A 27,847-nucleotide genomic window follows, 5' to 3' on the forward strand; every position below is an offset into this window, starting at 1 on the left:
TTTCTGGTAAGGGAGCATAGTGAGCATCAATGCTCCCTGGTTTTTGCGGTGTACATTGTGGGATTTGTTATAGGGAGAAAACGTTCCAGTGCACTGGAAGGAGTCGCGACTGAGAAGGCCCTTATAATGACCGACTCCCTGACCAGTGTCCTGACCGCTGAACTAGGGAGCTGATTGAGATGCACCCCATTTCAAGTTTTGGTCCAGGATGACGTTGACTTGTTGACATAACAGTTCCCAAAATTATTTTGTTGCAGGTACTACCTGTCCAGAGGAAACACTCAATGGTTTGACCTTTCCACTCACTGTGATCAGCCAGATTAATTATTCAACACAGCTTTGCCCTCCAGGAACAACCAGTGGTATGTTATATTGTAAAGTAAAGTAAATAAGCATGGTGTATAATACATAAGAAAACCCAATATGTTTTACACTACTGTTCCAAAGTGTGGGATCAAAAAAATAATAATACTTTTATTCAGCTAGGATGTATTAAATTGCAAAACTCAAAATAAGTAGTAATACATTTATAATGTTACAAAATATTACATTTTCAAGAAAAGGCTGTTCTTCTAACATTCTGTCCATCAAAGAATCCTAAAAAAAAGTATCACGATGTCCACAAAATAATATTAACTGTTTTCAAAATTTATAATAATAATACATTTTTCTTGAGCATCAAATCATCATGATTTCTGAAGGATCATGTGACACTTAAGACTGGAGTAACTGCATCACAGGAATAAATTACATTTTAAAATAGAAAAAACTTATTAAAAATGATTATAATATTTCACAATATTACTACTGTATTTTCGGTAATAATCTTCCTCCAAACTAAAAAATGGTTGATTATGCAAAGCATATGTGTGTATGTGTGTGTGGCTTATATCACACATTTTAATATAGTGTTGACAAACTACATTATTAGAAATGTCTAAAACTTAAGCTGCATCTATTGTACTTTTTTTTTTTTTTTTGCAATAGAAATCGTATAACATCAGTGATTTAACTTAATTTGTGTCAGAAGTACAAAATATGCTAAACTGCAACTATTTAAGTTTAGGTATGTCATGTTTTGTTTGTGTTCTTAAGTTAACCTGTTTAACCTGTGTTGTATGTCTTGTCTGTGTCCTTTAGCTGGTATTCCTATGGCTTCGGCTCAGTGTTTGAACTTCACACTCTTCCACGCATTTGGTGGACTTAAACTTCTGAACTGTGACTTGACCCTGGAGCTGTTCGAAAGCGAAGTCAACGTCTGTATTTACATCTTTGAAAAGTTTGAACAAATTCACATTAATTTGGAATGACAAAAGTTGATACTGCCAGTTTTAATTTTAGATATGTGGGACAGATTGTAGCACTTTGTTAAATATTATATAACATTTTCATGTCAAAATTGCCCTCTTTATATATATACATAAAATACAATTATTATTATATAATTAATATATTCATATTTAATGGCAGTATAATGGTTTAACACTTTCACACTTTATTTTAAGGTAATTATACATAAAATAATTATACATAAGTTACTACGTAATAATAATTGGCTATGTGTACTTACTATAGGGTTAGTTGTGTGTAATTATGCATAATTAATAGTTACTACAGTAACTACATGTAACATGGACACTGTAAATAAACTGCCGCTGCTTTACTGTAGTCATGATAATCAATAGTTTGAACTCTGCCATTTTAAGTGCATTTTAATGTGCTTTTGATTAGACAACAGATTGACACAGTGGTTTTGATTGTTTTTTTTTAGGTAACTCTGGAAGAGAATATGCATGTTGCCTCAAGTGTCCAGATGCTCACATCCAAACCTGAGCAGCTGACGTCCCAGAACATCACCTCTGCTGCTACGATTGCCAATAGTCTGCTGTCCTCCACCGTGTTAAATGAGGCAAGAATCCTAGATTACTTTTAGCACATGTAGAAACATTAAAGTGCACCTATTATGCAATTTTACAGGGTCCCAATTTTGTTTTGGAGGTTTACAAGCATCAAAGTTAAAAAATCACTTTGATGTTCTCAAAATTGCACATCACCACTTTTCTAAGAGTCCGTAAATGGTCATTCAAAGATTCAGTCTCTCTAAACCCCTTCTTTCCATGAGCCTGCTCTGCTCTGATTGGTCAGACGGTCCAGTCTGTTGTGGTTGGTCTACTCTGCTCTGATTGGTCAGACAGTCCAGTCTGTTGTGATTGGTCTACTCTGATTGGTCAGACGGTCCAGTCTGTTGTGGTTGGTCTACTCTGCTCTGATTGGTCAGACGGTCCAGTCTGTTGTGATTGGTCTACTTGTCACGATCCACACTCAACACTGTAAAAAATGTGGCTGCGATTAGTTAAAATTTGTTGAGATAACTTAAATATCCAACTTAACCAAACTAAACTTAAGTTAACTAAACTTAATATTTTAAGTCAAGCTTGAACACATACTTTTTAAAGTTGAAACAATGTTGGATTTTAAGTTGTGCTAAATAATCGCAGCAATTTTTTTTACAGTGAAGGAGAAGAGGAAAGATCCAATATGCAGTAAGAATTTATTTATTGAGGGTAATCCGTATCTCGTAGACGTAAACAGTCCAGGCAGGGGTCAAAACCAAAGAAGCAATCCAAACATAAAACAAGAAACAAAACAGGAACAAACCAGAAAACAGGACTCGGAAGTGGCGTGATACATAGCAAGGACTCTGTGACAGACACTAAAACAGACAGGGTATATATACACATAGAACTAACAATGAAACAGGGAACAGCTGGGAACAATGATCAGTGATTAGTGCAAACAAGGATTGTGGGGAATGCAGTTCATAATGTGACAGACACCGTGGGGGACGAGGACCTCTAGTGGATACCCGGGGAAACACAAACCAGACACTGTGACACTACTCTGCTCTGATTGGTCAAATCTGTTGTGATTGGTCTGCTCTGCTCTGATTGGTCAGACAGTCCAGTCTGTTGTGATTGGTCTAATATGCTCTGATTGGTCAGACAGTCAGGTAGTTGTGATTGGTCTACTATGATCTGATTGATCAGATGACCCAGTCTGTTGTGATTGGTCTACTGTGATCTGATTGATCAGATGGCCCAGTCTGTTGTGATTGGTCTAATATGCTCTGATTGGTCAGACAGTCAGGTCTGTTGTGATTGGTCTACTGTGATCTGATTGGTCAGATGACCCAGTCTGTTGTGATTGGTCTACTGTGATCTGATTGGTCAGACGGCCCAGTCTGTTGTGATTGGTCTAATATGCTCTGATTGGTCAGACAGTCAGGTCTGTTGTGATTGGTCTACTCTGCTCCGATCGGTCAGACGGTCCAGTCTGTTGTGATTGGTCTGCTCTGCTCTGATTGGTCAGACGGTCCAGTCTGTTGTGATTGGAATGCTCTGCTCTGATTGGTCAGACGGCCCAGTCTGTTGTGATTGGTCTGCTCTGCTCCGATTGGTCAGATGGCCCAGTCTGTTGTGATTGGTCTACTCTGCTCCGATCGGTCAGACGGTCCAGTCTGTTGTGATTGGTCTAATATGCTCTGATTGGTCAGACAGTCAGGTCTGTTGTGATTGGTTTACTCTTCTCCGATCGGTCAGACGGTCCAGTCTGTTGTGATTGGTCTGCTCTGCTCTGATTGGTCAGACGGTCCAGTCTGTTGTGATTGGAATGCTCTGCTCCGATTGGTCAGACGGCCCAGTCTGTTGTGATTGGTCTACTCTGCTCCGATTGGTCAGACAGTCCAGTCTGTTGTGATTGGAATGCTCTGCTCTGATTGGTCAGACGGTCCAGTCTGTTGTGATTGGAATGCTCTGCTCCGATTGGTCAGACGGCCCAGTCTGTTGTGATTGGTCTACTCTGCTCCGATTGGTCAGATTGTCCAGTCTGTTGTGATTGGTCTAATATGCTCTGATTGATTGGTCAGACAGTCAGGTCTGTTGTGATTGGTCTGTGATCTGATTGATCAGATGACCCAGTCTGTTGTGATTGGAATGCTCTGCTCCGATTGGTCAGATGGCCCAGTCTGTTGTGATTCGTCTGCTCTGCTCTGATTGGTCAGATGGTTTACTGATAACTCGTTTCAGAATCGATTATTTTAGGAGACCACAACTTCATTCATTGTGCATTTTAAATTTTGCAGAACTTTTACATTCACAAGCAGCTATATTACACATTGCATGAAAGGTAATATTCGAAAAAAGCATAATAGAGGAACTTTAAAACATGTTAGTACGTTTGTCTGACTATTTTTTGACTGCAGCAAAATCGTTATGTATAGATGTAATATAAAATGTTTTTTATTGTACAGACAGTTGCAGTGTCAGCAATGGCCACCATCAGTCAGCTCATGCAAACTGATAAAAACCAACACTCTGAAGACACTTATGATGCCCTTGAGAGGTATTTACACTATATCGAATACATTTTGATGTTTTACCTGGTCAACCAAATGTTCGTTTTGCGGACATTAATAACATGAAACATTTTCTTATTTTAAAATGAAATGAAATTTAATCTCAATCTATTTTTAGATTGTAGAAAAAAAAGATAATCTCGACTTTTTTTTAAAACTAAAGACACTTAAAAAAGCAGACATTGATTTTTATTTTTCATTAGGATGGATGTGTGTAACTTTTTCATGTGTATTATATCTGTAGACTCACTAAGACTTTGGAGGATTTTTCTTTGAACATTAGTAGCATGAACTCTAGTGCACTGGTGCAGCCAAACCTAGCGGTGCAACACATCAAGTTGTCAAATTGGACCCCTGAAGTGCAATTCCACGCTCAAACAGGTCAGAGCAGAAACATTAAGAGCAAATAAAGCTTCACGTGTAATTGTTATATCTTTGTTGATATTAGAAAGACATTTCTACTTCCTAAACTAAGCTGCATTTCACTAGGACTGTCAGAGTTTACTCCTGAAGGAATAGGTCTGGGTGGAGACGCTGCTAACATGACGTCCCCTTCAGGACATCCCATTGATCTCATGCTAACTATCAAACTCCAAAACAATTCCCAGAAAGATTGGGGTACCGTTTATGTCTCTGTTGTTGTTGCTCTTGGTTTGAGGAGGATAATTAAACTCAACGTTTTGAATACATTTCTCTCCTTCTCCTTCCCTGTAGGGAACAGAAATCTAAGTATTGGAGTGGTGTTTTATGACAACGACCGTTTTTTCAACTCAAAACAGTTTAAAAGCCAACTAGATATGAAGAGAAGGGTGATCTCTGCTAGCCTCACAGACAAAAGCTTGCTTGATAACGTGGAGATCACCATTAGGCCCGAGGTAAGTGCGCGTAAACTCATAATGATTACATAACATATAGCGGCTTCTCTGAATCACTCGTGTTACCAGTCAATAAAACACCTACACATGGAATAACTGTACAGTTAGCCTTTCGTTATCACAACATAAACCCTGTCACGGTTACGAGGATCAGGAATGACCGGTTTGCATACTATCCTGCTCATTTTGCTTAGACTTGCCCCAAAAAATTAATCAATTAACATGAACTATGGATTATTCCACTGGAATTAGTAAAAGGTAGACACTGTTTGGGAAGAAGTCTCTTTTAGTCACCTGAATTTATTTAATGAAAAAGACATATTTTTTTTGTGTGAAATATTATTACAATGTTCTAGTTAAGTACTGTATATCTTAATGTAATGTATTCCTGCAAATCTGAATTTTCAGCATCATTACTCCAGTCTGCAGTGTCACATAATCTTTCAGAAATCATTCTAATTTATGATTTGCTGCTCAAGAAACATTTCTGATTATTATCAATGTTGAAAACGCTTGTGCTCCTTAATATTTTTGTGAGAACACTGCCATTCAAACGTTTGGGGTAAGAAAGAATATATGAGTAACACTTTTCTTTATTTTACTGTGTCCTTGTTACACATATTTCAATTCATATTATGATGAATTGCATAATAAAATATATTAAAATAGAAAACATTTCTTTTAAATTGTAATAATACTTTAGAATATTACTGTATGTTTCATTAAATAAAATAAAAGAGAAGAGACTTGTTCCAAAAACATGAAAAACTCTTAATTATTCCAAGCTTCTGATGGTAGTGCACACACAGAATCTTTTTAAATATGTTTGTTTTCAGAATATATCCAGCTTGACACTTGGCGATTTTGCATGTGTGTTTTGGGACTACGCTCATAGAGACTGGAGAACAGAGGGCTGCGTCAAAATACAAGATGCCAATGGTGTCCACTGTAAATGCAACCACACCACCAACTTTGCAGTTCTAATGGTTAGTTTAACATACATGTGTTAAAGAAACTCTTTGCTCTAAAACCTATAGTGATCTCCCTAGATATAGGCTAAGGAACTAAAGTGCAACATCGCTTTCTGTGGAAACTTTATAAACGTAGGAAAAAATGCTCAAGTAAAGGACACAGACAAGACTCATATTTGATGTCTAGAGAATTTGTCGTTAGCATGATGCTAAGCTAACACAATTTGTTATGTTAACTTACCTCTAATGTGGTAGTAAAAATAAACAATACACTTGAATATTTGGTGAATATAAATGAACTATATTAACTATCAAGATTTCTCTCTCCTCTTTGTAGAGCTTTAGAGCAGACTATAATTATTCTGAGGCTTTAAACTGGATCAGTATTGTGGGATGCAGTCTTTCTATTGTGGGTTTGATCCTCACTACAGTTTATCAAATTAAGACCAGGTATGTACCAAAGCACTGGATACATTTAAAGCATATTAGTAATAGAGTAATACTATTGTACTTTATTACCAAGCTACTATATAATCACCATATTCATATAGCCTACTGTAATATTCACATAATCAAATGTAGGCCTACTTACATGTCCAAAAGACCTTGGTATTTTGTCTTGTTTTTCAGTAATAAAAAAATAAATAAATCTAATCATATTAAAACAAGAAAGATTTATTTTGAAACAAATTGCTATCTTGTTTTTGAGAGAGTATATCTTGAATCAAATATTTAGCTTATTTGGCAATTATGCATTTATTTTTTTAAAGCTTAAATCTAGCTCATTTTAGTGAACAACAGTTTACCAATAAGATGAGAAAAAAATTATACAAACATTTATTAAAATGAAATTAAAATACATTCTAGTTATATTATATTGCATAGGTTTGCTTCATGTTACTTTTTTTTGTTTTTGTTTTTTGTTCATATCCATATTATATATAGGGACCATATTAGATTACAGCACCTTGGCATTTACCAATCACTTAAAGTACATTTTTAAAAACACAAATTTGATAACACTGCTAAATGTAATATCTCACAGTGAATGCACTTGTAGCATTTAAAACTATTAATTTTAGATTTTTAGGTGTTTCATTTTATTATTATCTGGACAAAATAGTATAGATTTTAATATCAGGCATTTATTAGTTATCAACCCTAATCGTAACCATAATTATCAGCTCACTAGTATCAGCCAAAATTTAATATTGGTGCATCAACAGTATTTTTACTGGAAAGCAAGACCAGTTTTTTTCTCTCAGTGCATTTCCATTCTATCATGTCTAGCCAGCTAAAGGTATTTCCATGGTTCTGGTTTGTGAAACAGGCAAAATATTAAGAGTGTCCTCTTAACTCCCTCCCATATCAAATAAACTTAATTCTTTACAACTCTACAGGAAACTGAGAGGAGCCAACTCCACTATGCTCTTAGTGAACATCTGTTTGTGCATGACCACCTATTACCTGCTGTTCATTTTTGGAATCAACAACCCCGTCCAGAGCTCAAAGGCCTCTGTTTCAGAGCAGAACGCTATTCCTCCTTCAGATGTGCAACCGAAGGTCGATCAGGGTCCTTGTACGGCAATCACAGCTCTGCTGCAGTACTTCCTGCTGGCCACGTTTGCCTGGAACATCATGTACGCGGCTCACGTGTTTTTCCTCATCAGAAACGCCCTCAGCGGTCCACCTCGAGGTTTCCGCACCATCGCCATGACAGCCGGCTGGGGTACATTTAATAAAACACACTGATATTAAAAGACATGACACTTTGATTCTGTCTGCATAACTGTAAACAAAGATATGGTATTAAATATGTTATATATTTAGCCTATTTTTAAATCCTGGCTGATGATTTAATGTTATTGCCAATAACCAATAAATGGGCATATTAAAACTATATTCTATTTTGGTAGTGTACTACTATAACAGTTTAGGCATCACATCATTTTAATTTACAGGATGAAAAGTGGATATTCATTTTGAGCTTTACTAAATAACTGTTATTAAATTTTTACTTTTATTTAAGATTAGTTAAGATTAACTTTAAGCGAGTAACCCGATCTAAATTTAGAAATGAGCTTGAGGATAATCATATAGGCTAACATTTAATAATTTTGATCAATTATAATGTCTTAGGTCTGCCTGCTGTTATTGTCGGCATTTCGCTGGCCACCACCTACAGCTTTAAGGACCCTTCAGGTTATCGACAAGAAGAGTTGTAAGTTAAGTGAAATTTTTTTTTTCTTTATCCAAACTATTTCCTGTGGCTGACTGTGCGAGACTTCCAATTCATTGATCACTGTAGTTTAGCCGCTAAACTAGCCTAACTAAAAGATTAACAAAGTGCAGAAAAAACGAAATAGTAAAACTAGTTTTGCTACAAAGTGTGTTTATGATTACAATTTTAAATTATATGATAAAGAACATTTTCCAACATCAAGCAGTATAACAGACTTTTTTTTGTAGTGTAGGCTACAGCCAAAATTAGTGTAAGCGGAGACACCGGAGGCCTTGCACATTAAATTTACAAAAGCGCCATTTGATTGATCAGGAATGAAAGCGAGGCTGTGAGAGATAGATAGATATAACGTTACATCTTTTCAGTGGGTTGTAGCCTACTGTTATTTAATGTGTTTTGTTCTGTTCTGCTGATGAAACGCTGCAAAAAATATCAGTTGACAAAAAAAAAGAGCTGTGGAAAATTACAAGTGATCTAGGATCTAGTGATCTAACATTTCTTACACCTATCAGTAGCTATTTCTCGTTCTCTCTTTGTCCTCCTGGTTTAGCTGTTGGTTAGCGTCTCTGGACAAGGCGGGAACGTTTGATCCGAAGCGGCCGATGTTGTGGGGTTTCTTGCTCCCTCTAGCGGCCATGTTGTGTTTTAACACAGCTCTGCTTGTTTACTTCTCTCAAACCATCTGCTGTGCAAATCCCAACCTGAAGAGGTACGTAACTGACCCGTAAACGAATGTTCTGGGTTTAAATCAAGTCAAAGTTTATGAAGACTGTCCTTTAACATATGATTTGATTTGGATTGACATCAAATGTATTATTTATTGAAGATAAACTATTTCATGTAGGCCTAACAACAGTAGTACTAGCTGTCTGGGGTAATTCTCAGAGCTTTGATGTTTAATGGCAACATATTAGCAGTACAATACAAGTTTATATTTTTTGGTTCTTTAGCTCACGAAGCACTAATTTAAAGAAGAAGATTTTGAGTAGTTTCTCTCTGGCTGTGGTGCTCGGTTTGTCCTGGGTCATTGGTTACTTTGTGCTCATCACCCATGACAAAACACTCTACATCATTCTCAGTGTGGTCTTCTGTCTCTGCAATACAACACAGGTGTGTACACTCTGTTAATAATATTTTTGATACATTATTAACACTAGGTACAGTACATTTTATTGGATTTATTCAAGCTGTCTTGCATTGTTTGGGGTGACTGACAACCTAATTTTATGTCTTTCAAAGGGTGTTCAGATTTTCTTTTTATTTACACTGAAGTCTTTTCTAAAGACGAGAGCTCGATATAATCTGAATTCTGAGACTGAATCAAGGGGAGAGCCTTAAAAGATGGAAAATGGACACAAAAAGCCAAGGACAAGACAAGATTGTAGAAGATTCCCTTTGTCTGCTGACATTTATTTTAGTTCAGTTTAATATTATTTAATACATCGTCTCATATACTCTCATTAGGTACTGTACAAGTTGATTATAAATGTGAATCATTTCAACCTAAATTACATTAAATTAATTTAAGCCTTGTATAACAAAAAAGTTGAAAATTACATAACTTATTTTAATAAGTTAAGGAATGTAAAAACATATGTTGTCATTACTTATTGATCACATTTTTTTTTTTACAGTGTATAGTAAACTTTAGATATTATAATATATATATAATATATGCGAACAGTCTTTTAAAAAACGTTACTTTAGTCTTTGATTTATATTAGACTTGCTTTAGGACAAATTATGGATTTCAATTTTCTTACTGTTTATTAAAAAAAGTTTATTTGAAAACATGTGGTTTGTTTTATTTATTCTTTATTGCTCTCAAGGCTCAGCGATGGTGAAACAAAATATAACTACAGTTTATAGTGATTTGTCAAATGTTGATGCTTATAATACTGATTCAGCAAAGTAAAAAGTATACATCTAGCGATAAGGACAAAGGAAGCTATTCATAGGAAGTCTTCCTACTTCGTAAAGTCAAGTTAGTGCCTCAGTTTAGATATTCTTTCAGTAATGTAAGTTTGATTGGAAAATATGGCTGTTCATATATATATCTTTTTTTTTTACAAATATGGTCCCACTTTTATTACATGCCTACATATCTTTAACTACTTGCATAAGGAAATGTTTGGTACAATGTCCTCATTGTGTTTTATCTTGTTATTGAGGTGGGATAAAGGTAAGGTTAGGGAAGCTAATCATTACCTAAAAATTAATTCATAATTTTTTAGAAACTTTTAGTTACATTTTTAAATTGCTTCCACATTATTTTTAATGAGTTTCAGCATCAAACATTTTGACAAAGGGTATAGGCTATAGGATGAATTAATGTATTATTGAGCTTTTAGTCTCAAGACACAATATCCCTCCATAACTTTGCATGCGCGTTATGGAGATCCTGAAAAAAGATTAAGATATATGTGATGTGTCTGTGTGAATAACACCGAATAATATGTAATATACTGTTATTGTTTAGCGCTGTTTTCCTGCCTTGTTTAGCTCTGTCTGCAATGTAAGTATTATTGGAAATGGATGGTTATTTCCTTGACTGATGGACTACCCACTTCAGCAAAGATCCAGCCCTTTATAAACCAGACAGTAGCAAGAGTTCATAGTAGTTAGTTTTATTTGTCGTGTGTAATGGACCACTTTCTGCTCTTAATCTTTACCACAGGTAAGGTTCACTTTTGAAATAGTTAGAATTGTTATACAAGTTAATTATATAGTTAATAGTTTATTTATTTATACTGTATATGTACAGTATAACCACTGCATGTCACATCATAATTTTTTCAAATACTTGTGTGATAGAAGTAGCCTACTAATTTGACTAAGGCACGATACATATCGCTACAAATCAATCACATTAAGGGGGTCTGTGTGATGTATTTGTGTATACGGTGCAAAAAGTTACAATTCATAGTTGTTACCTTGAGCTATTTCTGATCTGACTCATATAAATTACTTTTATTGCTATAGTCCAATGTATTCAAGTCATATCAAATCGTTTTTTGACTTAATTTTGATGTTTTAACTAAAGTTTTGTTTGAGACTAGACAGTTCTGCTAATATTTGATGTTATTTAAATTAGGGTCTTCAACCTGCCTAAAGTGCCTAAATGACACTTAGAAAAAAAATGAGATTGGTTGCTTTTCAGGTTAGTTAGATTGATTCATGTCTGGTTCTTGGAATAAGTTGGACCAGATTTATAGGGACTTTGGCTCGTAAAGGCAATTGATCACAGGTTGATACTGTCAGGGATCTCAAGGGAAAGGATTCAAATGCAGAAATGTGACTCAAAATGTATTGAGTTATAACAGTCAATCAATGTCCCAGCAAAAGATCAAAGTCCATACAGACAGCTATAACAGAGAAAGAGGTCAGGAGGCAAATAGATGAGCAAGTCCCTCAGGTAAGACAGTTCACAAAAGCAGGAACAGGGAAAAATCCAAATCTGAACTGGCAGCCAGTTTATAGTCCATAAGAACTGGCAGAGGTTCAGACCCAGGCAGACGATCACTTGACGCATGTTAAAAAGCAGACAGGAACAGATAGAAATAATCCATCGGAGCAAGTCACTAGCCAGAGGTAGCGAGAATCACTGGCATAGGAAAGCTGGTCTGAAAAAAACACACACACTGGCAATGAAAGAGAAAAACTGACGGGTATAAAAAGGAACGCATCAGAAAAGAATGAGAAACAGCTGTAAGAGCATGCACGGCCGCATTTATTATAAAGCCCGATCAGCTGCGTGCGGCCGACACGCGAAAAAGAAAAACAAAAACACTTGAAGGAGAAGAGACTGATCAAACCTGCAACCTGACATATACATTTTGTCTATTGTTTGTCTCTGTAAACAGCTGTATTTGAACAGACTGAATCTTTTCAAATAAATTCGACCCTCTCTATAAACGACACCTCAACACTCGACACCACCACACTCGACACCTCAACACTCAACTCCTCAACACTCAACTCCTCAACACTCAGCTCCTCAACACTCGACACCTCAACACTCAGCTCCTCAACACTCGGCTCCTCAACACTCGACACCTCAACACTCAACTCCTCAACACTCGACACCTCCACACTCGACACCTCAACACTCGACACCTCAACACTCGACACCTCCACACTCGACACCTCCACACTCGGCTCCTCAACACTCGACACCTCCACACTCGACACCTCCACACTCGACACCTCAACACTTGACACCTCCACACTCGACACTTCAACACTCAGCTCCTCAACACTCTACACCTCAACACTCAGCTCCTCAACACTCAATTTCTCAACACTCAGCTCCTCAACACTCAATTCCTCAACACTCAGCTCCTCAACACTCAATTCCTCAACACTCAGCTCCTCAACACTCAATTCCTCAACACTCAGCTCCTCAACACTCAATTCCTCAACACTCAGCTCCTCAACACTCAATTCCTCAACACTCGACACCTCAACACTCAGCTCCTCAACACTCGACACCTCAACACTCAGCTCCTCAACACTCGACACATCAACACTCAGCTCCTCAACACTCGACACCTCAACACTCAGCTCCTCAACACTCGACACCTCAACACTCAGCTCCTCAACACTCGACTCCTCAACACTCGACACCTCCACACTCGACACCTCCACACTCGACACCTCCACACTCGACACCTCCACACTCGACACCTTCACACTCGACACCTCCACACTCGACACCTCAACACTCGACACCTTCACACTCGACACCTCCACACTCAGCTCCTCAACACTCGACACCTCAACACTCAGCTCCTCAACACTCGACACCTCCACACTCGGCTCCTCAACACTCGACACCTCCACACTCGGCTCCTCAACACTCGACACCTCCACACTCGACACCTCCACACTCGACACCTCAACACTCGACACCTCCACACTCGACACCTCAACACTCAGCTCCTCAACACTCGACACCTCAACACTCAGCTCCTCAACACTCGACACCTCAACACTCAGCTCCTCAACACTCGACACATCAACACTCGACTCCTCAACACTCGACACCTTTACACTCGACACCTCCACACTCGACACCTCCACACTCGACACCTCCACACTCGACACCACAACACTCGACACCTTCACACTCGACACCTCCACACTCGACACCTCAACACTCAACACCTCCACACTCGGCTCCTCAACACTCGACACCTCCACACTCGGCTCCTCAACACTCGACACCTCCACACTCGGCTCCTCAACACTCGGCTCCTCAACACTCGACACCTCAACACTCGGCTCCTCAACACTCGACACCTCAACACTCGGCTCCGCAACACTCGACACCTCAACACTCAGCTCCTCAACACTCTACACCTCAACACTCAGCTCCTCAACACTCGGCTCCTCAACACTCAATTCCTCAACACTCAGCTCCTCAACACTCAATTCCTCAACACTCAGCTCCTCAACACTCAATTCCTCAACACTCAGCTCCTCAACACTCAATTCCTCAACACTCAGCTCCTCAACACTCAATTCCTCAACACTCAGCTCCTCAACACTCAATTCCTCAACACTCGGCTCCTCAACACTAAGCTCCTCAACACTAAGCTCCTCAACACTCAGCTCCTCAACACTCAGCTCCTCAACACTCCAGACTGCAACCCAGAGATCCACCACTACAGCCCTCCCGAACACAACAAGGACCGAACCCAATCTGGTGTGTGAAAACAACGGTACCTTACAAAACGGGATCTGCCTCTGCCCAGACGATTGGACTGGAACTACCTGCAACATCTGTAAAACCAGTTGAAAATATTGCATGATGTAGACTGAATACTCTTGCTTAAGTTCTCAAGATTACTGACAGTCTTGTCTTTTTTTTTTTTACAGCAAATTTCTGCCCTGAACAAAACCCCACACAAACTAGTCAATTCACCTTTCCAAAAACGGTTTTAGGCCAGTTTGCTTCCTCAGTTGAGCGATGTCCATCACATACATCAAATGGTATTTCAGTCTATCTTTCTGTATTTACAATATACTCTCTACTTTAAATATCTCTTCATTTAACATTTATGTTTTTCAGATGGAATCCCCAAAGCTTCGGCCCTCTGTAATATATCTACTCACTTATTTGATCCTCCAAACACTCTAGATTGTGACCCTGGACACCATTAATGCTAATGTAAGTAATCAATGTCTAATGATTGTAATAGTCATATAAAACTTTTTTTTTTCTCAGATGAAAACAGAAAAGATTGCATGATTGCATAATTATTTTTTTAAATATATTTTTTAATTAAGCTTTCTGGAGCCACTCAAGCCGATGTCCTCAAATTAGCCTCCAGTACCCAGATCCTCACATCCATACCAGAACGGCTAACAGCCCACAACATCACAAATGCTGTTAAAATAACTAACAACCTGCTCTCCCGTGATGGAACTGCACAAAGCACGGTACTTATTAAGCCTTAAACAGATAAACATTTTTTAAGTCTCCTGTCATTTCCAGATTTTCTCAATTTAAACTGTGTGTGTGTGTGTGTGTGTGTGTGTGTGTGTGTGTGTGTGTGTGTGTGTGTGTGTGTGTGCGCAGTACCTGTTTGGAAATTTGGAAACATTACATTTTTTATATTTTTGTAAGAAGTCCCTTACACTCTTTTATTTACTCTTTATATTATTACAAATTAATCTGTGATCAAAGTTGAATTTTCAGCATCATCATTCCTCTAGTCTTCAGTGTCACATGATCCTTCAGAAATCATTCTGATATGATGCTCAAGAAACATTTCTTGTAACTTCTTATTCATATATTAATGTTTTTTTATTGTTATTATTATTAATTATAATAATCATATATTAATTGTATTAATATTATTATTATTATAAGAGTCCATTTTTTTATGTTAATTTTTAAGGTAACAATATGGCAAAACAATTTGTACTTGCTAATGTTCATGTCTTTTTTATTTCTCTCTTTACTCTGCACAACTTGTCTCTCATAATGTGCATGTTCAATTTAAACTGTGTGTGTGTGTGTGTGTGTGTGTGTGTGTGTGTGTGTGTGTGTGTGTGTGTGTGTGTGTGTGTGTGTGTGTGTGTGTGTGCGCAGTACCTGTTTGGAAATTTGGAAACATTACATTTTTTATATTTTTGTAAGAAGTCCCTTACACTCTTTTATTTACTCTTTATATTATTACAAATTAATCTGTGATCAAAGTTGAATTTTCAGCATCATTACTCTAGTCTTCAGTGTCACATGATCCTTCAGAAATCATTCTGATATGATGCTCAAGAAATATTTCTTGTAACTTCTTATTCATATATTAATGTTTTTTTATTGTTATTATTATTAATTATAATAATCATATATTAATTGTATTAATATTATTATTATTATAAGAGTCCATTTTTTTATGTTAATTTTTAAGGTAACAATATGGCAAAACAATTTGTACTTGCTAATGTTCATGTCTTTTTTATTTCTCTCTTTACTCTGCACAACTTGTCTCTCATAATGTGCATGTTGTTATTTCCATATGCAGTGTGTGCATGTCGGTGCCTAATTTTCCAAACTTCACATGAACTAGACAGATATACTAATTTGACTACTCCAGGTACACCACAGAACACTATACATAATTAACCATGCAAGCACAATTTTTTTGCACTCCGTTGCTAAGGTTTTTCTACTCAGCACTTATAGTGAGATAAATCACACCCATCTCCCTCATATAACCAGAAGTATGTCTGCAACATTTTTATAATACTACTGTATACAGATGAGCAAAAACATTATGACCACCTCCCTAATCTGCTGTCGGTCCTCCGCATGCTGTGGAGGCATGGACTCTACGAGACCCCTGAAGGTGTTTTTTGGTATCTGGCACCAAGACATTAGCAGCAGATCATTCGAGTCCTGTAGTTTGCAAAGTGGAGCTGCCGTGGATCGAACTTGTTGGTCCAGAACATCCCACTCATGCTCAAATGGATTAAGATCTAAGGAATTTGGAGGCCAGGGTCACACCTTGTACTTTTCATCATGTTCCTCAAACTATTCCTGAACAATGTGTGCAGTGTGGCAGAGAGCATTATCCTGCCGAAAGAGGCCACTTCCACCAGGGAACTCCACTGTCATGAAGGGGTGGACCTAGTCTGCAACAGTGTTAAGGCAGGTGGCACATATCAAATTGATGTCCACATGAGTAGCCAAACCCAGCTGTTTCCCAGCAGAACATTGGCCAGAGAATCACACTCCCTCCCCCGTCTTGTTGTGGTCCGACAGTGCATCCTGGTGCCATCCCTTCCCCAGGTAAACGGCGCACACGTGCACAGCCGTCCACGTGATGTAAAAGAAAACGGGACTCAGTGGACTAGCCGACCTTCTTCCACTCCTCCAAGATCCAGTTTCGACGCTCGAGTGCCCTATTGTAAACAATTTCCACGGTGGACAGGGGTCATCGTAGACACTCTGGTCTGAGCTACGCAGCTGAGTGTGATGCACTGTGTGTTGTAGCCAGCCTTGGGTGCCCAACACCCTGTCACCGGTTTGTAGTTTATCACTTCTCGGACCACTGTTGGTAAATTCTCACCACTGCTGACCGGGAGCAACCCACATGCTTTGCCATTTCAGAGAAACTCTGACCCAAACGCATTGCCATAACTATTTGGACCTTATCAAATTCAATCAGATCTTTATTACTGCCCATTTCTCCTGCATTCAACATGTTGATTTACAAAGATTATTGTTTGTTTACCATCTAATCTACCCAGACCTTAATATGTGGTCTTGTTAGAAGATGATCAACGGTATTTGCTTCACCTGTGACCGGTCATAATGTCAGTGTTTATACAAACCAGAGTTGTTTTGAGAAACTTTTTTTCTTCATTGTTCAGGATATTGCAGTGTCAGCAGTCGCCACAGTCAGTCAGCTCCTGAGCGCAAGTCATGGGATGTTCTTTTCTGTTGACCAAACTGCAATAAATGAGTAACAATTCACACTTACTGCACTGACACTGACATACAGAACCATCTCATCCAAATTCGTGAGCACTTTCTCTTTGACCTGCTGTCTGACTTTTTAATTGTGTTTGTTTAGACTAACACAGACTCTACAGAAACTCTCTCTGCGTGAGAAGTCAAATCCATTGCTGGTGCAACCGAACATGGCAATACAGTCGCTGAATAAGGGGCAAACTCCAATCCGACAAGTGCAATTAACCTCTTTTAAAGGCAAGTTTAAAGCTTAAATATATGACAGAACTCTCTAGAAAAAAGGTGTATTCACGGCATGTCAAAATGACAAGATTCCAAAAAGGTGTTCATGACCTTGTAGAACTCGCAATTAAAGCTCCACAATGCTCCGACTTGTACCACCAGGCCACTGCAGATTCTGGCATTAAAGGAGAACTCCGGCGCAAAATGAACCTTTGGTCTAATTACACATTGTTACCTAGTCAACCGTTATCTGAGATTTGTTTTCATGATTATCGAATGTAAATAGTTTTATCTCTAAAAACAGTTTAGCCTATAACGCTAGTATATAGGGCATTGAGTAATGACAAATAAAAATCGCTTGTTAATACCACTAACACGGCTCAAAATAGCCCCACACTAACACGGTAGCATAATGAGGGTCCCTACCTTCAAACCGAAGCATTGAGAACTTTGACAGTGTCCAGACAGTTTAATAAGAAGATATTTTATACATACAGTCAACTTCGCGTATACAGGCAGAAGCCATCTTTAAAAAACAGTCTCCATCAGTCGATCTAGGAACGCCGATCCAAATGCGCTGGACCATATGAGATTCTATACAGTTCAGCGCATTTGGATCGGCGTTCCTAGATCGACTGATAGAGACTGTTTTTCAAAGATGGCTGTTCTGGCTGAAAAATGTGCCTTCCGCGACTTTGAGTTCTCCGGGAAGAACGGGACCTAAGCTGTGCTTTGAGGTGTGGAGAAGACCACTCAAGCCCAATGCTTGCGGAGGCCCGGGAAGTCATGGCGGCCAACTCGGCCTCAGCCTAAGACTGAACTATGACACCCGAAGATGGAAGTTCAGACGAGTCATTCAACTCAGAAGGCTTAAGCCCGCCCTCCGATGCTGTGATTGATAACAAATCTTCCTCATGAGCCCAGATTAAGAAATTGTGCTCACCCGTGGACAAGCAGCCTAACTCATCCATAAACTCGACTGGGGGACACGAGTGTGCTGAGGAACAGGAACTATCCTGGCAGAAACTCTCCCATTGGAACCTCCAGATTGTCCTGAGCACCTGCTGCCAAAGCCTCGTACCAAGAGGTAGAAGGACCAGGAGAGAAAGCAGCCGAGGAGACTCTATGCCTCTTGAAGAAGTACGAGAGTTGCGGCCGCAACGTTCCCATGTGCATGCTCTCGTAGTGAGTGTATGACCCATCCATGAACGGCATTTCATCATGAGTGCGGCCCATGCAGTAAAAAATATCACTCGTGGCCGTTTGAGTCTTACGAGGAATTCAGTCTTTTATTAAGGAAATTGCCTCTTTCAGAATGCCGATGATGCACCCAGGGGAACACCCTGCACTTATCTCTGCAAATGCTGAGAGAGACCACTAATGTTTGCTCTGGTTCCACATGCCAATTTCATTGACCTTTTCTGAATACATCAGAGGTGTTTGGGGCTCCCAAGAGTGACCCCTAGTATCTGTAATTTGACACAAAGTCAGAAAGGAAACTATCAGTATACCTACAAGTTCACTTATGCACTAAAAAAGTGGGCCAATTTAGTCCCAAATAGTATTGAAATTTTACACACAAGTTTACTACTAGTATATTGATATTATTACACTTATACAGAAAGTAAAAATATACTTGAACTTAACTTATCTATACTGAATAAAATGTAATTATACTTTTTTTTTTGGTAAGTGTTTGGACAGTTAGCGGGCTTCTAACAGTCATGTTTATCTTCATTTCTTCAGGGCAAAGTGATACCTTTTTACCTGACAGAATGAAACTGGAAACGACACAGGCTAAGATGTCCAAAGATAACATTGACCTTCAAATTAATGTCATGTTTAGTGAAGGTCTACTTTCCCCCTTGTTGTATTTTTTGTGATTATTCCACATGAAATTATCGGTTGAAAGTGATATTTTAACAATAGTAACTTTGTCCCTATTTCTGTAGATTTTGATGAAGATGTTGGGTTTGTCCTCTATGATAGTGATCAGTTCTTTCAGTCAAAATGCTTTCAACCTTCTCTGGATACCAAGAGAAGAGTAATATCTGCTAACCTTCAAGAAAATCTTGAAATTGACCACATTGAGTTTGCATTCACACCATCGGTGAGCAGCTAGTCCAACAACACAACACGCCTTGCTGTAGCTTATTAATATTGAAACCCTTAAAATAAAGGTTCCAAAAGGGGGTTTTGGTTCCCTTAAAGGACCTTTCAGTATATAGTTCTAAACCATTTTTTTTCTTAGTGTGATATTGACAGAGGTCGGCACAGGTTTGGTTTTCATGAATTAATACCTTGTTGAACTTTCAGGTCGATACTAGGTCCACACTATCCCTCAATGACTTTTCATGTGTGTTTTGGAATTACACTAAAAATGACTGGAGCCCAGAAGACTGCTCCAAAACAATGAACCCCTCAGGTCATGTAGTGTGCAGCTGTAAACCGAAAAAATTTGGAAAGGCAAACTTTGCCATTCTGATGGTAAGATATATTTGTAAAAGGATGTAAATATCATTGATATTTGACTTAAATGGGTCAGTGCACTCTAAAAAATATAGGTGGTTTTCAGAGCAATGCCACAGAAGATACATATTTGCGTCACCAAATAAACTTTAACTGAACAATTCTTAAAATAACAATTTTTTTTCTTATTGTAAATGCCATTTTTAGTAATCAGAAGAACCGTTCTCAACATACCTTTTGTGCAATGGAAATGTTCCATGGAATGCCAATGAACCAAAGATGCCAAAAAAGAACCTTTATTTTTTTAAGAGTGTAAAGTCTATGATGCTGTGAATTAAAGTCCTTTGCAACTAGAATTTTAGTTTCATTTTCTGCAGACATTTGATATCAACTATCAGTATTCTGAAGCCTTGCATTGGATCAGCATTGTCGGCTGCGCTCTGTCTGTACTGGGTCTGTCAGTCACAGCTGTGTACCAAATCATGACCAGGTAAAGGCTTATAGTTTACACTGTTAAGCATAGCCACAGCTATTTGAGTGATGAAACTTTTTATAACTTATATTCATGCACTTTGCCACAGGAAGTCAAGAGGAAGCAGTCCTACTCTGCTAGTTGTGAACATTTGCATGAGCATGACGGTTTTCTACCTTCTCTTCATCTTCGGCATAAACAACCCTGTCCAACATCTGAATGTGACAAAGTTGTCTGGCCAGAACATAGTTCCTGAGACAGACCATCACAAGTACCCAGATGAGGGTCCCTGTACAGCATTTACAGCTCTGCTTCAGTACTTCCTGTTGGCCACGTTCACTTGGAACACTCTGTACGGCATTAATGTGTTCCTCCTCTTCAAAAACAAAGTCTCTGGAACACCTCCATGGTTTTCAAAGGTCTCCTTGGCTATTGGATGGGGTAGGGGACATTGAACAAAACACTAATGTATTGTGTAGTTTGTGACTAACGTCTTGGTTTACAGTATGGGTTAAAACGATATATGCGTAAATGTTTCAACTGTTGTAAATAATCAAATTTTTATTGCAGTTATGCCAGTGTTACCTGTGCCACTTTTCTGCTGCTTAATCATTAACGCCATGGCAAAATAAATCCTTTTTTATGTCAAGAAAGCATTGCTTTCTGTTGAGTTTTACTCACAAACTTTAATGAATAATTTCTCATCATTTACTCACCCTGGTGTTGTTCTAATGCCGTATGCCCTTCATTCTTTTTGTGACCACCAAAGGAGAATTAAAAACAAAATGTCCTGCTTGTGCTCGTCCATACAATGGCAGTATAGAAATAGAAACCAGCATCAAGCTTTTTACATTTTTTTGCAAAAGCATCACAGAATGACTCCATGCGACTCATGCCATATATTCCAAGTGTTCTGGGAGTATACTCTAGGGTAAAAAAAAAAAAAAAAAAAAATACCAGACACTTGCAGAAAAATCCTGACCTTAGCCATTGGTCTTCCGTGCAATACTGGCCGATGTGCGAGTTTGTGACTTCCCAGAGATATTCATAAAAAAATACATACAGCTTTTGTTTGGTTTGTTTGTTTTATATACCCCCAGTACACATGGAATATAAGACACGTGTTGCATGGGATCATTCTGTGATACTTTTGGATATTTTTTAAAAGCTAGATGCTGGTCGCTATTCACTGCCATTATATGGATAAGTACAAATGGGATTTTTTTTTTAAATTCTCCCCTTATGGTCTGAAGAAGAAAGAAGGGCATGTAGCATTAGCACAACACCAGATGAAATGAAGACTTTTTAAAATAATTTTAGGGTGAACTATCTCTTTAAGGTTTGTGAAACGTTAATCATCTAAAGTACTGTATGATTGTGTGGAATTGACCCTCTCGCTGTGACGTTTTCTTATCAACACGAAGAAGCGATAACGGTGAGGGAAGTACCTCAGTTATTATTAAAGGAGTAGTTCACTTTAAAATAAAAATGACCCCATGATTTACTCGCCCTCAAACCATCCTAGGTGTATATGACTTTCTTCTTTTAGAATACAATCAGAGTTCTATTAATAAACACCCTGACGCTTCCGAGCTTTATAATGGCAGTGAATTGCAACCATCAGTTTGAAGCTAAAAAAAAGCTTCCAGCCAAAGAACATACGGATTCGACTTAAGTCTAAAGCGCAACTTTATGCGAGTAATGCGACATACTGCTGATTTTTACGTTACTCCATGACGCACTACGCTACTTCCGTCGTCATAAGTTGCGCTTTAGACGCACTTAGACTGTTTGGCTGGAAGCTAGTATTTTACTTTGTAACATGTTAAATATAAAGCTTTTTCTTACACAGTCATCGCTTTGCTTCAGAAGGCCTTTATGAACCCCCTGGAGCCGTGTGGAGCACTTTTATGATGGATGGATGCACTTTTTTGAGCTTCAAACAGATGATTGCAATCCTCTACCATTATAAAGCTCGGAAGAATGTTTATTAACTCCGACTGTATTCGTCTGAAAGAAGAAGGTCTTATACACGTAGGATGGCTTTGAGGGTGAGTAAATCATGGGGTAATTTTTAACTACTCCTTTAAGCATTATCTAGAGTAACCATGCGTTTCGAGTATAAACATAGGCCTGTATGTAATCGTCAAAAGGTTTTCAGTATGTTCTTGAAGATTATAAAGTTGAAGAGGCTTCGGAAATCACCCATCTTGCTTAAACTAAATACGAATAAGAAGTCTTGCTTGTATTGGAAAAACCCCCACTAATGACTCGACGAGAAGATATTATAAAACTGTATTTCAAATAATTGTTTAGTTATATTGATCAAGTAGCTTTACTGCAGTGTACATGACTGTATTTTAATAAAAATATTATTCAGTATTTTTAATCACTCTTCCAACAACGAAAGAAAGAAAGAAAGAAAGAAAGAAAGGTGTATATTGTCAACCAACATTTTTATGAATATTGGTAAATCGTTTTTTTCTTATTTCACCCACCCCTGCATCCTGGGTCAAATAAAACATAAGACTAAACCCTAAATATGAAATAATATATGCAATATATAATTTCATTAAATGTCAATAAAAGTTTTTCTGTTTAGTTCTACCTGCTGTTATTGTTGGCATCTCATTGGGTTCCACCTACAGTGTGAAAGACCCTTTAGGTTATCGACAAGAAGAGTTGTAAGTATCAAATATTTCAATTTTTCTCAACTTTATTACTTTTATGCCCAGACTCACAGACAAGGCTTAAGCCTAGTCCCAGACTAAAATGCATATTTGAGCTGTTTTATGTCAGTGCCATTTGTCTAAAGATGCACTCTAATGTTTTTTGAAGGCACCTTTAAAAACAGCTACTTAAATGCCCTATATTTAAGACCTAACCCTGGCTTAATCTAAGCCCTGCCTGTGAAACCAGCCCTTAGGATAGTTCACCCAAAAAGAAAAATTCTGTCATCATTTACTCACCTTCACATCGTACCAAACCTGTAAGATTTCATTCGCCTTCAAAACACAAATAAAGATAACTTTAATGAAATCTGACATATGTATATCCCTCCATTGACAGTCTAAGCAACAACCACTTTGAGCAATTTAGTCCAAATTTGATCACTATATGATGAACAGATTGAATTTCAGCGAACATAAACAGAAGCTCAAGCATCTTTGCTTGCGTTGTTGAGAGCGTCAGACTCGAGTGAAATCCTCCACTGTGTCCCAAACACTCAAGACTGGATGATTGGTATCTTGGGGTGGGGCATGCTGAACAGCAGCGTCCCAATCCAGTGCCTTTGTTCCCTGGAGGTTAATGAGGAGGTCACAAAGTCACGGAGGCACCTTTTTCTGCCCAAAACCACTCTGGCACCTTCTCCACACCTTCGATGGTTGGGTGGCCAAAGGGTATGCCGTTGCAATGCAGCTATACCTTCAAAATACTGCCGTCTGGTGAGGTAATCCGTATCTCCCATAAAAAACCTGTAAGTTTTCGTCCGTGATTACGGCCAAGGCTTACAGCAATGCTGGACAGGCGTCTCTGCCCTGCATGCCATGGCCCTCCTGCAAGTGTATCAGGCCAAAGCACTCAAAGAGTTGCACGAGGGTAGTTCTGACCCAGGGTTGATGCAGGAACTGCGCACAGCGACGGACCTGACCCTATGAGCGACGAATGTCACTGCAAGATTGGCTCACTGGATTGTGGATACCTAGTCTTGGCGTATCAGGCCCACCACTGGCCATGCCTCCTTGGGGTGAGAGCTCACTCCACTCAGTGTTGCATCCTCCTGAGCATTGGCACACGGTGCCTTGTTGGTAGATAGATGTAGAGCTGCTGGCTGAGCGACACGGAAGAGGAGTCTGGCGCTAGGTCTACTTATGCCCGTGTGTATGCCCAGAAGGTCAGCCAGTGTGCTAGACTATGTGCCCATGTGTTGGGATTCCACTACAGGTGATCCCACATGTGTAATCTTCCACGGTATGGCTTCCCTGACGGCGAGCCCGCGTCCTTCCAGTGGTTGCAGCAGTAGTTGACTCTCTCTGTGTCAAGCCATGTCCTTTCTCCACCCCACACATCTCACTCGCCAATGTCTATTGGCTTGTTTTGTTTACATTCAAATGTGATTGGGTTTTCAGGTGACATCCCAATTTGTCAATACCTGGCGTAATGTCTCCGTTCCCTCCTTCAGGGAATGGGGTTACACTAGTAACCTAAAATCCTTGCTAAAGCTCAAGCATGCTGCATAATACACGAGAATGAAGCTCACTGGTTCTTGCGGAAGCTCAAACATGCTGCGTAACACACGAGAATGAACCTTGTTGGTTTTTGCTGAAGCTCAAACTAGCTGCGTGTTGTCACGGTTTGGTGTAAGATGATGAAAAAGATGAAGGCAGAAGATTCCAACATAAACTTTTACTCGTAAAATAATTCCACAGGTAGAGGCAGGATTACACCAAAAACCACTTAACAAAGATAAGAACGGAAAAAGACTGACTGAACTGAAGGGAACTAAATACAAACACTGATGAACAGAAACAGGTGAGACAGATGAACAAGACAATGAACAGGTGGGTAATGAGGAAGTGAGTTCAGGTGTGAAGACAAGAGGGATTCTGTGAAGTGTAGTACAGACGAAGACAGAGTGGTGGAGACGATGACTGTGACACGTGTAAGCATGCTTGGTCTTCCATATACCATAACTGATGCGTGCTTTGATGAATGTTTGTACATGAATAAAAGCTTGAATTCAATATGTTCATCTTATAAAGCGATTGAGTCATTTCAGGAAATTTGGACTAAACCGCTCAATTCATTTGTATTAGTTTCATGATTTCTTTATGAACTTTTTGAAGCGTAAAAGTGAGTTGGGTAACTGTCAAGGGAGGGACAGGGATGATATAAAATATCATAATTTGTGTTTTGAAGATGAACTAAAGTCTTATGGGTTTGGAACGATATGAGGTTGAGTAAATGACAGATTTTTCATTTTTTGGTGAACTAACCCTTTAAATGTAAAACATGTTTGTTTTTTTTACTTTATTTGTGTGTTTTTACATTGTTCTCTCTGGATTTTAGTAGTTCAGTTGTCACTCTTCTTTGATGCAGTTGCTGGCTGGCTTCACTGGACCACAAACAGAAGTTCAATATGGGGAAACCCATGTTTTGGGGATTCTTGCTCCCATTAATGCTCATGATGCTCTCAAACACGGGAATACTGCTGTACTTCTCTCACAACATCTGCAGGACCAACCCTAACTTAAACAGGTAACATACCATACTTTGGGACCAGAAAAACACTATCATTTATCCACCAAAAGGCTTTTCTGAGAATATATTTAACCAATAACACTGTTGCTGTTCAGTTCACGGACAACTCCTCTAAAGAAGAAGATTTTGAGTAGTTTCTCTCTGGCACTGATGCTCGGCCTGTCCTGGGTCACCGGCTACATTTTAATCATCACCCATGAAAAAAATCTCAAACTTATTCTGAGTGTGGTTTTCTGTCTCTTAAACACAACACAGGTGTGTTAATGCACATTGCACAAAAATGCACACAATCTTATAATGGATTATAAATGAAATCAGCAATGCTTCTGTTTTCTTTCCATTTCCAAAGGGTGTTCAAATATTAATTGTATTCACACTGAGGCCGTTTTTAAACTCAAACCCAGCATTTCTGGACAGTCTGTGTGCGTCAAACATAGGCTTTCACAGGAATACTTTCTCTTTATGGAAAAATAAGATACCAGATAGCAACGAAAGCTACAAATCCACGGAGTTTGAATTGACCTGATGACCATCAAAGGTAATAACCAAAGGATGATTATGTTGAGACTTCTTTTAATTCATTTCATACAAGGAGGAATATCAGCTTAAGTCAGATATTTTGTCTTAGTGTTCGTACTAGCAATTTTATGTGTATGTGTGAATTTTGTGTGTATTTGTGTGTTTATACATAAAAATGTTTCTGAATTTAATGTGTATGTGTGATATATTTAATGTGTATATATTTACAATGTTTTATTGTATGTACATGTCATTATGAGCTTTTTAGTTCACACTGTACACAAAACTGATTTGGTTTTAAATTTCAATCTTTAGGACTTACTGTTGAAAGAAATGTCAGGTTATGAAATCTGACATGCTAAAAGTATTATATATGAATGTCATATAATTCACACGAAAATGTGCCACATTCCAAATGATGATTATAAACTGCTTGAAATCTGATATGAGGGAGAAAACATTCGAAAACCATGATATAGATTTGTTAACACCTGATTTCATTGGCTTTATTTGCTGATGTGACTAAAGAAACAATTTTTTTCAGATCATGTCTGAACAAAGCTTGATGACTAATGTTTGGAGTTGCAAGTTTATTGTCAGCTGCCAGTTCTTTTTTTGTTGTTGCTACGTTTGATCTGCTCTAATGTAAAATAATATATATGTACTGTAAACACACCAATCTTCACACCAAGTTTGGCTCATTACTTCTTTTTTACTAATCACTGTTGATATATATTAAACATTGATGAAATGACACACAGACTGTTGGGTCTGAATTCATGTTTTCATGATCTTATTGAGATCATATGTATGAGTTTAGGCATTTCTTTACTTTAGTAACCATGGCAATTTTAGTTGAGATCATATTAGCGTCAGATCTGACGGTTAGGAAGTTTCTGTAATACGGCCCCAGACCCCTAAAGCCAAGTCAGGATAGTGTTTCCACCAGGGGGAGCCATTTACAAGAACATACTTTTGTGATGCCTAGAAGCTACATAAACTGTGGTTGATCCTAGTTTGCATTGTTTAAGCACATACAGTGGCTATTTATTATTTATATACGTTTTTGTTCTTCTTTCATTTAAATAATATCTGACGCAGATCAATTTTGCATTGAGACAAGACAAGCTAAACAAATGGGAAGTTGCTGTCATGCAATTTATCAGAAAATAACATCTTCAACATTTGAAATGCTATATTTTCTAATTTGAACTGATTATGTGAAGTGATGAGACGTGATGTGATGTGAAAAACAATATCTGGATATAATAGTGATAGTAGGAGGGATCCTGAACTTGGAGATCAGGAGTGAGCAAAATGTTTTTAATAGATTTGATCCAGGATCATCGCTATCACCAGCCCATCAGAACTGGCTTTTGAAAAGTTTAAATGTGTGACTTGAATCAACAGTGCTCATA

At 38.4% G+C, this 27,847-nt stretch overlaps 1 protein-coding gene across 1 annotated transcript; it reads left to right on the top strand.

Annotated features, from left to right (window-relative positions):
* The first annotated feature begins 1,095 nt into the window (after positions 1-1,095).
* On the top strand, positions 1,096-27,184 carry LOC306988209 (uncharacterized protein). The gene is made up of 20 exons (XM_079593013.1): positions 1,096-1,256; positions 1,772-1,909; positions 4,310-4,401; positions 4,659-4,795; positions 4,904-5,289; positions 6,126-6,275; positions 6,598-6,710; positions 7,661-7,989; positions 8,400-8,481; positions 9,053-9,211; positions 9,453-9,612; positions 12,380-14,149; positions 18,632-18,794; positions 19,660-19,817; positions 20,554-20,666; positions 20,758-21,089; positions 23,251-23,332; positions 25,749-25,907; positions 26,006-26,165; positions 26,260-27,184. The coding sequence occupies exons 1-20, from the start codon at positions 1,119-1,121 to the stop codon at positions 26,434-26,436; spliced, it is 4,998 nt and encodes a 1,665-aa protein (XP_079449139.1). The 5' UTR covers positions 1,096-1,118; the 3' UTR covers positions 26,437-27,184.
* Positions 27,185-27,847: the final 663 nt, after the last annotated feature.

Source organism: Phoxinus phoxinus (assembly GCF_949152265.1).
Source record: "Phoxinus phoxinus genome assembly, chromosome: 20".
Taxonomy (NCBI): domain Eukaryota; kingdom Metazoa; phylum Chordata; class Actinopteri; order Cypriniformes; family Leuciscidae; genus Phoxinus; species Phoxinus phoxinus.